A 14,449-nucleotide genomic window follows, 5' to 3' on the forward strand; every position below is an offset into this window, starting at 1 on the left:
TTGAGAACGTACGAGGTGCGAGGGAGTACCCGAAAGGCAGCCTGTTGTACTGGTACTTCATCCCTTGAAAGGCGAAACGCAGAAATTTTCTGTGTTTTGGGATGATTGGTATGTGAAAATAAGCATCTTTTAGATCGATGGAAACAAACCAGTCGTTTTTCTGGATGTTGTCCAACAGCTGTCTGTTCGTCAACATGTGAAAAGGTCTGTTCATGATCGCTTTGTTGAAAGCTGACAGATCCAGAATCGGTCTCATCCCTCCGGTCCTTTTGGGGACCAGGAAGTAGCGTGAGTAAAACCCTGTGTTTTCCTCCTCGTTGGGAACTCTTGAGATTACACCCTTTATCAGAAGCTCCTGGACTTCTGCATTTAAGGCTGAGACTTGGTCTGGTGATGATAGGACCGTCTCTATAACTCCTCCGAACGGAGGGGGTCGGGTTGCAAACTGCAGCGTGTAACCCTTGCATAACACTCTGTCCATCCATCTGTCCGGTGAGCATGTTTTTAACCACTCTGCGTGACGTTCGTGGAGTGGACGTGCGTTTAAATGATGTGCCGTGTTTTGAACGGATGTCATCCAAACCTCAGCCTCGACCGCCGTCATGCGTCGCGGAAATGTTTTCCGCGTGACCCAAGGCGAGGCTTTCTCGAAAGGGCTGTTCTGCGCGCGCCCGTGCGCTGTGACTGGATCGCGGACCAACCTTCATGTCCGGGCGGGGCGGTGTGCGCTGAGGCGAGGCGTGTGTCAGCTGGTGACGTCCAGAGGCTGCACGTTTAACGTCGCTGTGCGAACGTTGAGAGGTGGAGGGCGTGACGTCATCAACGCCGTGCTGTCGAAGTGAAGGTTGTGAACTTCGCGGGAGCGCACGTTTCCTCTGGAGGGACGCGCGCCGCTCTCGCTGAGGGCGGGGCCCGTCATTGGATTCATTCAGCTGTCTCACGCTTATGTCGCCGTGAGCTGCTGATCGCAGAGGCGCGATGGATGACGGCTGTTCGCGTTTATTCAGGAAAAACGTGTGTTGTTTTTGCTGAGAGCGGGGACCTCCACCGGACCCGGCCTGCGGTCCCACATTTATCCCGATGTGAGCCGGTAAGCGCCGGGCAGCTGTGCGTGCATCATCGGCACAGTGCCGTTTGGATGGACGCTGCTTGTCTCGCTCGGGTGCGCGTTTAACACCGTTTGAGTGGTGATCGTGCGGTTCTGTTTGACAACAAGATATTTCGCTTACCGTGGTGTCACGTGAGCGTCTGGGCATGTGAAGGAGCGGCGGTGGGTTTAAAAAACCTTTATTAAATGCCACCGGCTCTCTCTGTGTGGAGGATGTGTGTGTAGCGGCTGTGAGCTCATCCGAACTTACAGACTGGCTAAAAACAGGCATTCTGATTTTTGAAAAATCATTTATTTCACTTCCTGTTTCGTTCATACACACATCCCCCGCAGACCGTCATTTCTTAAACCTTCTCCCTCGTGAGCTCTGCGGTTTGTTTGACCCGAGCGCCGTCTGCAGGCGATCTCTGGGGAAACGTTGAAGTGCAGGCTGCCGGGCTGAGGAGGGGTGGTCTCTGGCGGGCGGGGCTGGTGGTGGAGCTGGGCGAGACGAAGCTGCTGCTGCCGTGGAGCGTCGGTGCTTCTGCCTCTGCTCTCGACGATCCTTCCAGCGAGCTGGGGGACGGGATGAGCCGCGCGGCTTGATGAGATGACGTACCGCTTCCGACATCTCCTCCGACTGCTTGGAATTCGCCAGCATGGTCTTCAAGCTGCTTCCGAACAGCGCGTCCGATGAGATGGGGCCCTCCATGAGGTCCTTGTGCAGCTTTTCCGGCAGCAATGGAGAGTGACGGAGCCAGATGGAGCGTTGGATTACCGTCATCCATGAAGCAATCCTCGACAGGCAAACCGTGGAAGCGGCGCACATGTTGAGGACGGCGTCTGCCGATTTACACAGGGAGCTCTTTGTCTCCTCCGGCAGGCCTGAGGCCTCCAGCCTCTTCGACATGCTAAATGCTAACAGCGCCACGTTGTTGTTAGCCGCGGCCGCCTGAAAAGCACACTGGTGGGCTCTGTTGGAGAGCGCGGTCGCCACCTGGTCGTGTTTCCCCGGAGGGACGGGACGCTTCTCCAGCCTGGACATCTTCGCTCCGAAGGCTTCCGCGAGGCTTGGCTCAAGGGGGGGTACCGAGGGAAAGCCCCGCTCGGTGAACCCCTCCACTCTGGTGATGGGGGCGTAAGTGGAGACGGGCGCCCTTAACCTACCAGGACCGGCTGCGGCCTCGTTCCAGTACGCTGTCACCGCTGGAAAACGAGGCCAAATGGGATCAGGACGGCGAGCCGGCGTGGAGCCAAACCTTCCCGCAAGATCATCCGATCTGAGCGGGGGGGGGGTGAGGGGACGGAGAGCCCCTTAACGCTAGCAGCTTCCCGGATAATGGCGGGCAGCTCCGAGAGGAGCGCGCCCACGGCAGGGAGCGATGTGGTCGCTGAAGCGGGAAACCCCGGGGGAGTCGAGCATCCGCTCGGCCTCCCTCTTTCCAACACTGCGCTCCCCGGGAGGGAACGAGCGTCGGGGCTGCTGCTAGCGTCACCGGTCCCAGAGGAATCATCCGATTCACTCCGAGAGCCGGCGTCGAAGAAATCCATGGCGTCGTCCAGCGAACAGTCTCCCGCCACGGACAGGCAGTCCTCGATGGTAGCCTTAAACAAGGCTGCTCTCCTCTGTCTTTCCTCCGGTGGAAGCTCGTCACAGAGGCGGCAGGAGGAAGCGCGAGCGACGTGGCGGGGACCCAGGCATCCCTCGCAGGTGTCGTGCCGGTCGAAGCTAAGCAAGTAGCCGGTCTTGCACGAGGGACACAAACGGATGGTGCTGGAGCTGGACATCTCGACGAAAAAGGTCAGTTTATTCTTGTTTTATTATGCTTGCTGAAGAAAAACTGGGAGCAGATTACCCGCTCTTAACGTAATTTATACGGATCGGGTGGGGCCCACACAGCAGGTGGGCGTGGACTAATTTTTTCAGTACGATGCTTGCGCATAACGGGATAAACCCATCAGCGACAGCCTTAAAGGGCGAAGCCTATATGACATAGAACATGTGGGAAGATGAAAATGTAGAGTGGGAGAGTTGTTAGGTGGAATATCATGAGAAACAGTAAGATGGTTTTCTCACAATAAGCAAGAATCACAGAGAATGGTGGAGGGGAGAAAAATTACATGTTTGTCAGACTGGATTATAATTGTAAAAACGATGTAACGGTCACAGCATCTTTGTTCTTATGTTATTTTTTACATTAAGTATTTCACAAAATGTATAAAATGAAAATGTTAAAACAAAGCCATTCTCTATATTAAGTCTACAAAAAAATTAAACTAAACACTAAATAAATGCAACTCTGTCAACTTACACTTCCTGTTTTTTTATACTGAAACCGTTATCATTAACATGAAAAGTAAAAACTTGGATAGAAACATGAATTTAAGAAAACTTGGCTTTGCCAAAACAATAAATAGCTCTAGAATCAAGACACCCTGGTGTGTTTTTCATTCTGGTGGGACGCTATGGAGAGTGATGTCCCTGTAAATGGAGAACACCCTCCCATCCCACTTTTTGAAGATGATGGGATCAATCACCCCAGTCTGCCAATCCAGTGGCACTACTCCCGATGTCACACCTTATTTATATTATAATATTATTGTTTAGCGTATATCTAAGATCCTTGTATACTGTTACTTTTTTATACTTTGTTTTTGCTATTTTTGGGTGTAACTGGGACCTTGAGTACACAATTTTGTTCCACTTCATGTACCACATGTCATAAAATCTCCTTGTAGCTTGAAAATCTATTATTTGTCAAGGCTGAAAAGTGTGAACCACATTACCTCCGTTTCATTTCTCGGGTGTATCTTTGAAGGAGGACAATATCGGACAGACCCTGACAAGACTAGGGCAATGGTGGATTGACCTATTCCTGAGACTCGCAAGCAGCTGCAACATTTCCTGGGGTTCTCAAACTTCTACAGACGATATATTAAGGACTACATTCGGGTAGCAACACCCCTTACTCAACTTACTTCCTCTCTGCGGTTGTTCAAATGGACCTCTGAAGTAGATGTTGCTTTTGGTAAACTGAAACATTAATTCTCTTCAGCTCCTATTCTTTATCACCCTGATGCTAAGAGACAATTTATCTTGGAAGTGGATGCCTCCGACACCGAAGTAGGGGCTGTACTGTCACAGAGACACCATACAGATAATAAGGTACACCCTTGCGCCTTCTTCTCCAGACACTTGTCCACAGCTGAACAGAACTACAGTGTGGGGAGCAAGAACTTCTTGCTATTAAATTAGCATTAGAGTAATGGAGACTTTGGTTGGAGGGCACTGAGATACCTTTCCTCGTCTGGACTGATCATAAGAACTTGACCTACATTCAAGATGCTAAGAGGCTGAATCCTAGACAAGTCAGATGGTCAATATTTTTTGCAAGATTGAACTTTTCTCAACTACAGACCCAGTTCCAAGAACCTTAAACCTGATGCCTTGTCTCGACAGGTCTCTGCTTCTGATGGGGTCAAGATCGAAGAGGGTATCTTTCCTCTTCCTGTGTTGTTGGTTCTCTAACATGGGCAATTGAAAAATACTGTACATTTTAGAGGCTCAAAGGTCAGAACCATATCCAGGCACCGGATCCAAGGACAAATTGTTCTTACAACAGTAAGAGCCAGAGTCCTAGAGTAGGCCCACACAAATAAATTGTCCTGTCATCCGGGTGTTAGCTTTGGCCAAGAGACACTTTTGGTGGCCTACCCATATTCAGGACATTAAGGAGTTTGTAGCTGCCTGTAAAACCTGTGCTCCAAGTAAGAGTGGAAACATACCACCTGCAGGTCTACTTCAGTCCTTACCCACTCCCAGTTGTCCATGGTCACACATTGCATTGGACTTCATCACTGGCTTACCACCTTCTGAGGGCAATACTGTTATTTTAACTGTGATTGACAGGTTCTCCAAGGCTGCCCATTCCATTCCCCTGGTCAAGTTCCCTCAATTCAACTCAGTTTATTTATATAGCGCCAGGTCACAACAGCAGTTTTTGAAACTGCCCAACTCCTCATCCAACGTGTTTTGAATCGATGGAATGCCCTCTGATGTGGTGTTGGACCGCGGACCCCAGTTCATATCACAGGTATGTAATGCCTTTGGGGCATCATCCGGTCTCACATCTGGATACCATACCCAGTCCAATGGACAATCTGAAAGATGCAATCAGGAGTTGGAAACTGCATTGAGGTGTGTGGTGGAAGAAACCCCTCCTCATGGAGCAAACATCTAATCTGGGTTGAATATGCCCACAACTCACACATCTTTGGTTACTGGCCTGTAACCTCTTGAGGCCTCTCTGGGTTATGCACCACCTCTGTTCCCCCATCAAGAGACTGTGTCTGTTCCCTCTGTCCAGCATGACTTTTGCTGCTGTTGGAGAATCTGGTGACAAACCAAGGACGGTCTACTTCATACTGCAGTACAAAATAAGAGGTTTGCTTATCATCATCGTTCCGTGGCCCCCTCTCACCTGGTCCGCCAGAAGGTATGACTTTTCACTCAGGACATAACCCTTAAGGACACACCTAAAAAGATTGCCCCTCGTTTCATTGGACCGTTTCCCGTTATTAAACTGATAGACCCCTCTGCTCTCAGACTGTGACTACCTGCCTATATGCACATCATCAATGCACATCATCACACTTTCCACTTCTCCCAGATAAAGCCCATTTCTGAGAGTCCCTTGGGCCCTCCGGCCAACCTCTATCCACCCCCCACCCCCCAACTCATGGATAACTATCCTGCATTAACAGTGAGATACATTCTAGATGTGAGATACTGGGGTTGTGGTTTCCAGTACCTGGTTGACTGGGAGGGATATGGACCTGAGGAACAATCATGGATCCCCAGATCATTTATCCTTGAGCCAAGCCTCAACATCTTCAAGTCCCATCCTGAGAAACATATAAGAGCACTGAAAGACTATTCTTGAGGGCAAGGTCCTGTAGGGTTTTCAGCTCTTTGCAGGTTCTTGAGTTCCAGGGTGGTGCCAATGAGCAGCAGCTGGAGATCATCTCACTAACTAGCTTCAGGCGTATAAGAGTCTGTAGAAGAGCTCCATTCCTTACTGGAGCATTACATGCCAACCAATATTTGTGATTCCAGCCTTCTAGTGATATTATATCTAAGAAAATTCTACCTTGTGATCTCTTTGTGCTTTTTCAGAGACTTACCCCCTGAATCTATTTTGTGGGACTGCTCTCCTACCAATAGATGAAGCTTTTATCCCTGGTTACCCATGACCCAGGAGAAATCTGATATTCAGCCAGTCTTCGAGGCCAAACAGGGAGTCAGATTCAGATAAGCTTCAATTGTTGATTTTCTTCAGGCAGACAGATTTTTGTTCATCAGCCTTGAGTCCTTCTGGATTTTCTGGTTAAAAATGGCCTGATTTATGGGAATCCATTCCACTGATCCATGTTATGTGCCTCCTTCAAGTTTGCTCCAACCACGCTGATGAGCCCCAGAAGCTGCAGGTGACCTGCGATTCTCATAAATCGCCTCCACCTTACAGTTTAGCTTGTAAATAAGCTGATTTTGAGTACTCACAGCATGAACCAAACCTTCACACTGACTCAGAAGCTTTGTCATGGCCAAAACTGCTGCCGAAGTCTTCTTCAAAATTCAATAAAACAGAGCCCCGCCGATGCCAAAAAGCAGAGTCCCTGCTATCATAAATCCAAATATATAAACGTCTTCAGCATCCTCCTGAGACAAGACTGAGAGGCACATCAACTGCCACACTCCCTACGGATCCATGACGTACCCCACAGCGTGAGTCTCAGCTGGACAAGTGGGTTGTCCAGGACCTTGTCGTTTAGTTGAAAAAAATTTGTCGATCGCGTTGAAAGTCTGGGTCACCAGATCTATAATCTTGATTTATGTTCGGGAGATGTGTACCAGGCGCTTCAGATACACAGAGAGCGAAGCAGGAGGAAGGAAAAATGGGGGAGGGAAGGAAGGGAGCAGCCACCTTGAGCGAGAGCCAGACAGGCTGGACTATTGTAAATCTTTTTCTCTTGGAGTCCAAAAAAACTTACAGAAATGTCTTCATTTGAATTCAAAATCTTACTTCTAACCTACAAAGCTCTCAACAACCTAGCTCCATCTTATATTACAGATCTTATTGTTCCATATTTTACTAACAGAGCACTTCGCTCTCAGACTGCAGGTTTACTTGTGGTTCCTAGAGTTTCCAAAAGCAGAATGGGAGGAAGATCTTTCAGTTCTCAGGCTCCTCTCTTGTGGAACCAACTTCCAGTTTCTGTCCGTGAGGCTGACACATTGTCCAGTTTTAAAATTGGACTTAAGACTTTCCTTTTTGATAAATCCTATAGTTAGGGTTGACTTGTTATGCTGATATAGACTTAGACTACTAGAGGACACAGTAAATGTCGATTGTTTCTACCGCTGGCTTCTTTAGAGAGATAACTTTTTATTATTGGCATTTTAGAATTAACTGTTTTTTTTCTATATTGTTTGCATTTTATTTTGTAACATATTTATGTATTATTATTACCATTGTTATTATTACTTGAACTTCAACTATTATATATTTGTTTATAATTATACATGAAATTGTGCATAATGGTGTATTCAAGGTTAAACCACACAATTAAATCCCAAGATAAAATTATTTTATTCCGAAACACTGGCAGAAATGTTGGCTGATGCCATGGAATCCTTTAATAAATGGGAGGCATTATTTATGTTATGCTATTAGTATCAATAAAAATGATTACCTGCTGCAATAGCTCCAACAAGTGGCAGTAAAGTGAGAGCCCAGGGGTAGTTCCAGGCTCCAATGATGAGGACCACTCCCAGAGGCTCTGGCTGAATATAAACCTCATCTGATAAAGTGAGGAGGTTCTTTTCTACAGGTCGAGGAGCTGCCCAGTCCGAAAGCTTCTCTATGGCCAGTTTGATATCATTCTCAATGCCAATAAGTTCCAGAAGTGGTGTGTCATACTGATTCTGTGGGAAACCCAATACATTTGTTGCATAAGAAATAAAAAAGTCGACTGCATGCATGAGTCAACAACGTGCTCTATGACAGAGCCCTCACCCTGTTGATGTCTTGTCTCAGAGCAGTGGAGATATCCTTCTCTTTCTCTGTGAGCATCCTCTGCAGAGCATGGAGCTGCTGCACTCGGAATTCCAGAGGTCGAGCTCGGCCACTGAAGAAGGCTTCCCTGGCCCGCTGTAACATCTGTCTCTCCATACCTGCATCATATTTCATTATTTTATGACTTGTAGGTTTAAAATTACACCAAAAAAATGTAACACCTTTTACATAGATCTGGATGTAAAGCAGGGGCGATTCTAAGATCTGACCTTTAGGGGTGCTTAGCCCCCCAGCACTGACAGTGGCTCTTGACTTGAACAACACACCCCATGGTGTAGTTTTTGAGAAGTGCAAAAGCTTACGGCACCTGGTATTCCCAGGAGGTCTCCCATCCAGGTACTAACCAGGTTAGCTTCGGAGACCAGACCAAAGTGGACGTGTTCAGGGCGGTACGGCCGTAAACGAGGAGCTCAGTCACAAACAGGACTTTTAAAGGATCATAACAAACAAAGACTAAACTTACGCAACCACAAATTACAACATATATCTACATAAAAACACACAAACTAAAACACAACTAGCTTTCAGCGTTAACCTTTAATTAAACCTTTAAGCATGCACTGTATTTATGACAGAAAATGGAGGATTTACCTGCAGTTACCTTGGTACAGGTAAACATGTGGTACTTCCTGTTTATCATTCAGAGGATCATGAGGTCGGCCGTCTGCCTTTATTCATCTTTACATTTTTCCAGACTTCGTTTAGTTTTTGAAATGGAATAAACCGTATTACATCCTCTAAACACTCAGGGTGAGAGGATCTGTGTGTGATTTGTGTCATCTCTCCTGCTCTCCTCAGTGATTTCACCCTCTTGTGATCAGCTCCTGCTTCTGTCACCTGCTGTCCTTCCCCAGGTGTTTGTCTTTATCCCCTCGTTAGTGTCTCTATATTCTGTTTCCTTGTTGTCCCCCTGTCCATGGATTGTCCTGTATGACGTCATGCTCCTGTCTCCCTCTTGTCTCCTCTTCATTTATGTCAGTTTTTCTGCCACGTCAGCCCTTTTATTTTATCAAAGTTCATGCTCTATCATCCAGGTACAAAATCCAATAATGGTCAGTGGACAGGGGACAGGACAGCCCCCAGAAACCAACTTATCACCAGCAAACTGGTTGGTCCACTAAAGGAGCGTACTGCTTAGTGGGGAAAATGGTTTACTTGGGACTCCTCAGACTGATGAAGCCCTCTGGATAGAGGGCAAAACGTCTTTCCACAAAAAATAATCTGTCCATATGAGCTGAATGACCATCACTGGACCTTTTGCTTATTTTAGTCTTGAGTTCCTGAGTCCTGTCTGTAACCTGGGTTCATCCACACTACAGGACACGACACAGGGTAACACGTGTCTGAATTACAAAGTACATGTCCCCACTGACAACGTTTAACCTTCTTTGTTTTTTCACAAAATCCCTCGGTCCGAAAAACGTTTGAAATACTGTTTCCTGCCCTCCCTGCTTGTTTCTTCGACCTCCTGGTTATTTTTTTTTTGGGATGTCATGATGTCATATGTATATCTACATCTATGTATATCTACATATATACATATATGTATATCTACATATATACATAGATGTAGTTATATGTACATTTTTTCATTCAACCTTTATTTAAACAGGTTAGTCCCATTGAGCCACGAGGACTCATTTACAAGCGAGACCTGGTTTCAACAAAGATGATGACAACAGTGGACATTCACAAATGATTCATACATATTTAAGTTGTTTTGTTTTATTTTACAATTGAAAAACAGTTTGATAATTAAAAGGAGAAAGAAACGTAACAATAAAAGCAGCTAGAACGCATGAATGCTTTCATTAAATGCCTCATATGTCTCATGGACGTCTTTAGGAACATTCACCAACATTTGAACATTACTTGTTGTGTCCTCACAAGAATTGCATCTTCTACTCTAAACACCAAAGTCTATCATTTTTCTTCTTCTTTCTGCTGCTCCTTCTTCAGGGGTCGTCACCGTGACTCACACCAAGACTTGGTGATTATTTTTACTCCAGATGTTTCTCCTGACTCAACCACAGCCCTCGGTGTGGAGCAGAGAGCTGCATCTAGGGCACCCAGAGGAGCAGATGGTGGGGGTTCAGGGCCTTGCTCAAGGGCCCAGGGTGGGACAAATGAGGGTGGAGGCAGGTGTTTCACCTATCCCACCCACATTTTGATGTTGTTGGTACCGGGAGTTAAACGAGTGATCTTCTGCTCACAGGCCCACCTTCTCTAACCTCTGCACCACCACTCCACAGTCAAACAAAACACCAAAGTCTATAAGATTAATTGAAATAATGCTCTCCTACACTGCTGTAGAGAAATGAAACAGCATTTTGTTCAACTGTACGTCGTGCACCGAATGACAATAATTATAAAGTTTTTTTATATTACGTTTGCACATAAGAGTATTTGGAATATTTGAACAAACTGCTGTCATTGTTTCATCACAGGATTATTTTACTTTAAAACTGGCATAAAAGGAGACGTACGACATGCAGCTCTTCCAAAACACGCTGGTTCTTTCATTGTACCATGTCCTCAAATTCAAATTTACACCAACAGACCTGTGCTCCTGAAATTTATTTATTTTTAGTTTTTTTTAATGTACATTATAAGACGTATGGCCAGTAATGTTGTGGAGTTCTGCTCTGCCAGGTCCTGAACCCACAGACTCTAATCATCTTCACCATGTGGATCATCGACTTGATGATCATGAGGAGCGTTAAAGGAAGACGTTCAGCCGGCGCTGGAGCATTTCCTGTCAGTGGTAGCTCTGTTCCAGCCTTTTCCTCCTGTCTGAAACTAAACGTTAATGACTTTATATTCTGTCCGTGCCTCCAGCGACTAATCCCTGACGTCCTTCCTGAATCCTCCTGGACCTTGAGCTCCTCTGTGCCTCCTCGGCTGCCTCCACGCCGTCCTACAATTTGCCTGTCATTGTTCAGGTGTTCACCTGGAACCATTTGGGTCAGCTCTCCCCACTACTGACTCCCATCTCCATTGTCAGAAAGATCAACAGGAACATTATTACCCCTGCCAACAGACCACGAATCATCTCTTCAGGGTTCCAGCTCCGTCCCTGGTTTGTACAATTTACCACTTGTAAATAAATACTGTACATTCATTCTGAGCCATCTGTTCTCCTCCGATTTTATATCTGGGTACAGCTGCAGTCGTTACAAACGTGCATGTAGAGTACAGTTACCTTCATAATGTTGAAGTGTGCGTTCCAAACACAAATTGACAAATGGAGCACTAACAATGAACATGAATATGACAAGTCTTACCTCACTTCAGAACAACTGGAGTGAAACACGTCCAATGCTAAATATTCCTGCAGCTGATCTTAAAGTAGCTCAGATTACTGAGCGACTCACCTCTTTGTGTGCGTTTATCCTTCCCCTCAGCTCTGGGATCAGTTTACTAGGCAGGTTTCACACACTGTGACCAGGAGCTTCATTCAACCCACTATAACCAGTACAGCCCACCTCCCACCCCAGCTGAGTTTAATATTTGGACCTTGTTCGGTGCAGCTGGTTGTTACTTCAGCCTTCACTGATGAGCTGCTGGTTCTTTATAACAACTTTACATCAGTGTAGGTGGCATAAATTACAATGTTTCAATCATATCCCACTCTATCAACGTATAGTTTTTATTGTTTTAAGAAATGTCAAGAGAACGTGCTTTTCTACTTAAAAACTGACAAAATGGAATAAAATACCATCAGTCACCATCAAACATGATCAAATCATTGTGATGTTCGCCACGCCTACGCCGACACTTCATTTAGAAACAAATCATCTTGTTTGTTTGTTAGAAAAAGGAAACGTTGAACTCATATCAACCAAGACATTTTATTAATAATGTTGCAACTGAACTAAAAGTAATTCAGTTCCAACAAGAGCTTAAAGTGTTACAAAGTTGATGCACAGCCAATATTTTTTAAAGAAAAAGAACAACATTGCAAATGTTAAGTGGTTTGAACCAAGACAATGTTTGTATTATCTACTGGGCTTAAATCCCATAATTCCTTGCAGCAGCATGAGGTCAAAAACCAGAGCGCCAGCATCAACCACTCAGCCTCGTACTCCTGCGAGCAGCACGAGAACAGACAGTTTTATTGTTCCACGTGGACACAAGTGTGTGTGTCAACAACAACAATGGTGGGCTGCGCCTAAACAAAAGAGGCCATTTAGCTGTGGGAGTGAAGCATGTTGGGTAATTAAATGGAGGGTAGATTTCCTAGACAACACCACATTGTGTGATGGAGACAAAGCTATTGTTGTATGGGGTACAGGCCTGGCTGTGTCTCTGTGGGGGGAGAATTACAAATCAGATTAATAACACTAGAAACTGTGAAACCAGAGGCTCAACTGTCCTGATGCATCCACAACCATCCAGTTAGAATAACTGGATTTTACATTTATCTAACGGTTTGATCTAGTCTTCTGGACTGATTCTTCTTAGTTAAAGAATCAACAAAGAAGAATTATTATTGACCTTTATTTAACCAGGCAAATCCCATTGAGATCACAGATCTCTTTTGCAAAGGAGGCCTGGGCAGACTTATGCATGTTTTTGATCTGTGGGAGGAAACCGGAGTACCCGGAGAAAACCCACGCATGCACGAGAAGAACATGCAAACTCCACACAGAAAGACCCCAGATCCAACCGGGGATTGAACCCAAGACCTTCTTGCTGTGAGTCAACAGTGCTAACCACTGAGCCATTGTGCTGCCATATTCAGTCCAGAAGACCTCAAACTTGTTACAGTGTCAATTATTAACAATAAATTCACTCTTAGAAGATAGCTCCCAGTGGTTTTACATTAAAACACTGTAATCTTTTGACTGCAAAAAGTAAAGCAATAAAAACTGAGAGAGGGGCTCTAAAACCCACCACTGCACCCAGTATTCACTGGTTAACTGGACATCATTAACTTCACGCAGACTGGTACATTTTCATCTTTAAATCACTTCTTAGTCTGCTGCCTTCATACATCTCCTCCTACATGTCTCTGCGCGAGTGCAGCTACACTACCAAGAGACCAAGTGGAAGAGCAGCAAGGCTCGCAGCATTGGAGCAGGGTTCAAACTGTTTTATCATGGTGTGGATAGAAAGAGAAATGGAGTAGGGCTGGTCCTGAAGGAGGAGTTGGCAAAGAATGTAGTAGAGGTGAAAAGAGTGTCAGATAGGGTGATGGGTCTGAAGGTAGAAGTAGAAGGCCTGATGCTAACTGTTGTCAGTGGCTATGCTCCACAGGTTGGATGTGATGTGGAGGAGAACGACACATCTTGGAAAGATCTGGATGAAGTGATAGAGAGTTGAAAAGGAGAGGGTTTCTGGTGTTCTCCAGGAAATGATCTGGTTTAGAGCAGCAACGTATGAAGGTGTGTCCCATTAAAAAGCACGGAGACAGATATCCAGCTTGGGGTGATTTATTTGCTGTGTTTCAGAAATAACAATACAAAAAGCTATTAATTAAATTATTACTATAAGAAATATAAACATAAAGTGATAACTAGGGTGGCAAATATTCAATAATAAAGCAATATAAAGTATATAATAGGATTATCTGTTATCAGAGCTGAATTTGGGCACCAGTGACCCCCGTGACCCGAAAAGGAAGAAGCAGGTAAAAGATAATGGATGGATAGATGGAAGGATGTAAATTTAAACAATGAACTATGCAGATCTAGTTCTAGGTTCCAGGTTTGTCCGTTTTGGTCAAACCTTGAAAGAGCCGCTGCAGAGGAACTAAGAGTCGCATGTGGCTCCAGAGCCGCAGATTGCAGGGTCTTCCCTGAAAGAGATGACGTCTAGATGGGAGCACATGTTGTTCTAGAACCTGAACATAGTTCTCTGCATTAATGGTGCCTTTCCAGACATGCAAGCTGCCCATGCCACAAGCGCTCATGCAACCCCATACCATCAGTGATGCAGGCTTCTGAACGGAGCGTTGATAACAACTTGGGCTATCCTTGTCCTCTCTGGTCCGGATGACATGGCGTCCCAGTGTTCCATAAAGAACTTCAAATCGTGACTCATCTGACACAGAACAGTCTTCCATTTTGCCACACTCCATTTTAAATGACCCCTGGCCCAGTGCAAACGTCTGAGCTTGTGGAGCTTGCTTAGAAATGGCTTCCTCTTTGCACTGTAGAGTTTCAGCTGGCAACGGCGGATGGCACGGTGGATTGTGTTCACTGACGATGCTTTCTGGAAGTAT

At 45.6% G+C, this 14,449-nt stretch overlaps 1 protein-coding gene across 1 annotated transcript; it reads right to left on the bottom strand.

Annotated features, from left to right (window-relative positions):
* Positions 1-7,823: 7,823 nt before the first annotated feature.
* On the bottom strand, positions 7,824-11,602 carry LOC119411030 (aldehyde dehydrogenase family 3 member A2-like). The gene is made up of 3 exons (XM_037677953.1): positions 11,598-11,602; positions 8,164-8,321; positions 7,824-8,072 (listed from the first exon to the last, which is right to left on the bottom strand). The coding sequence occupies exons 2-3, from the start codon at positions 8,317-8,319 to the stop codon at positions 7,824-7,826; spliced, it is 405 nt and encodes a 134-aa protein (XP_037533881.1). The 5' UTR covers positions 8,320-8,321; positions 11,598-11,602.
* Positions 11,603-14,449: the final 2,847 nt, after the last annotated feature.

This window comes from Nematolebias whitei, chromosome 6 (genome assembly GCF_014905685.2).
Source record: "Nematolebias whitei isolate Nwh7 chromosome 6, NemWhi1, whole genome shotgun sequence".
In the NCBI taxonomy this organism is placed as follows: Eukaryota; Metazoa; Chordata; class Actinopteri; order Cyprinodontiformes; family Rivulidae; genus Nematolebias; species Nematolebias whitei.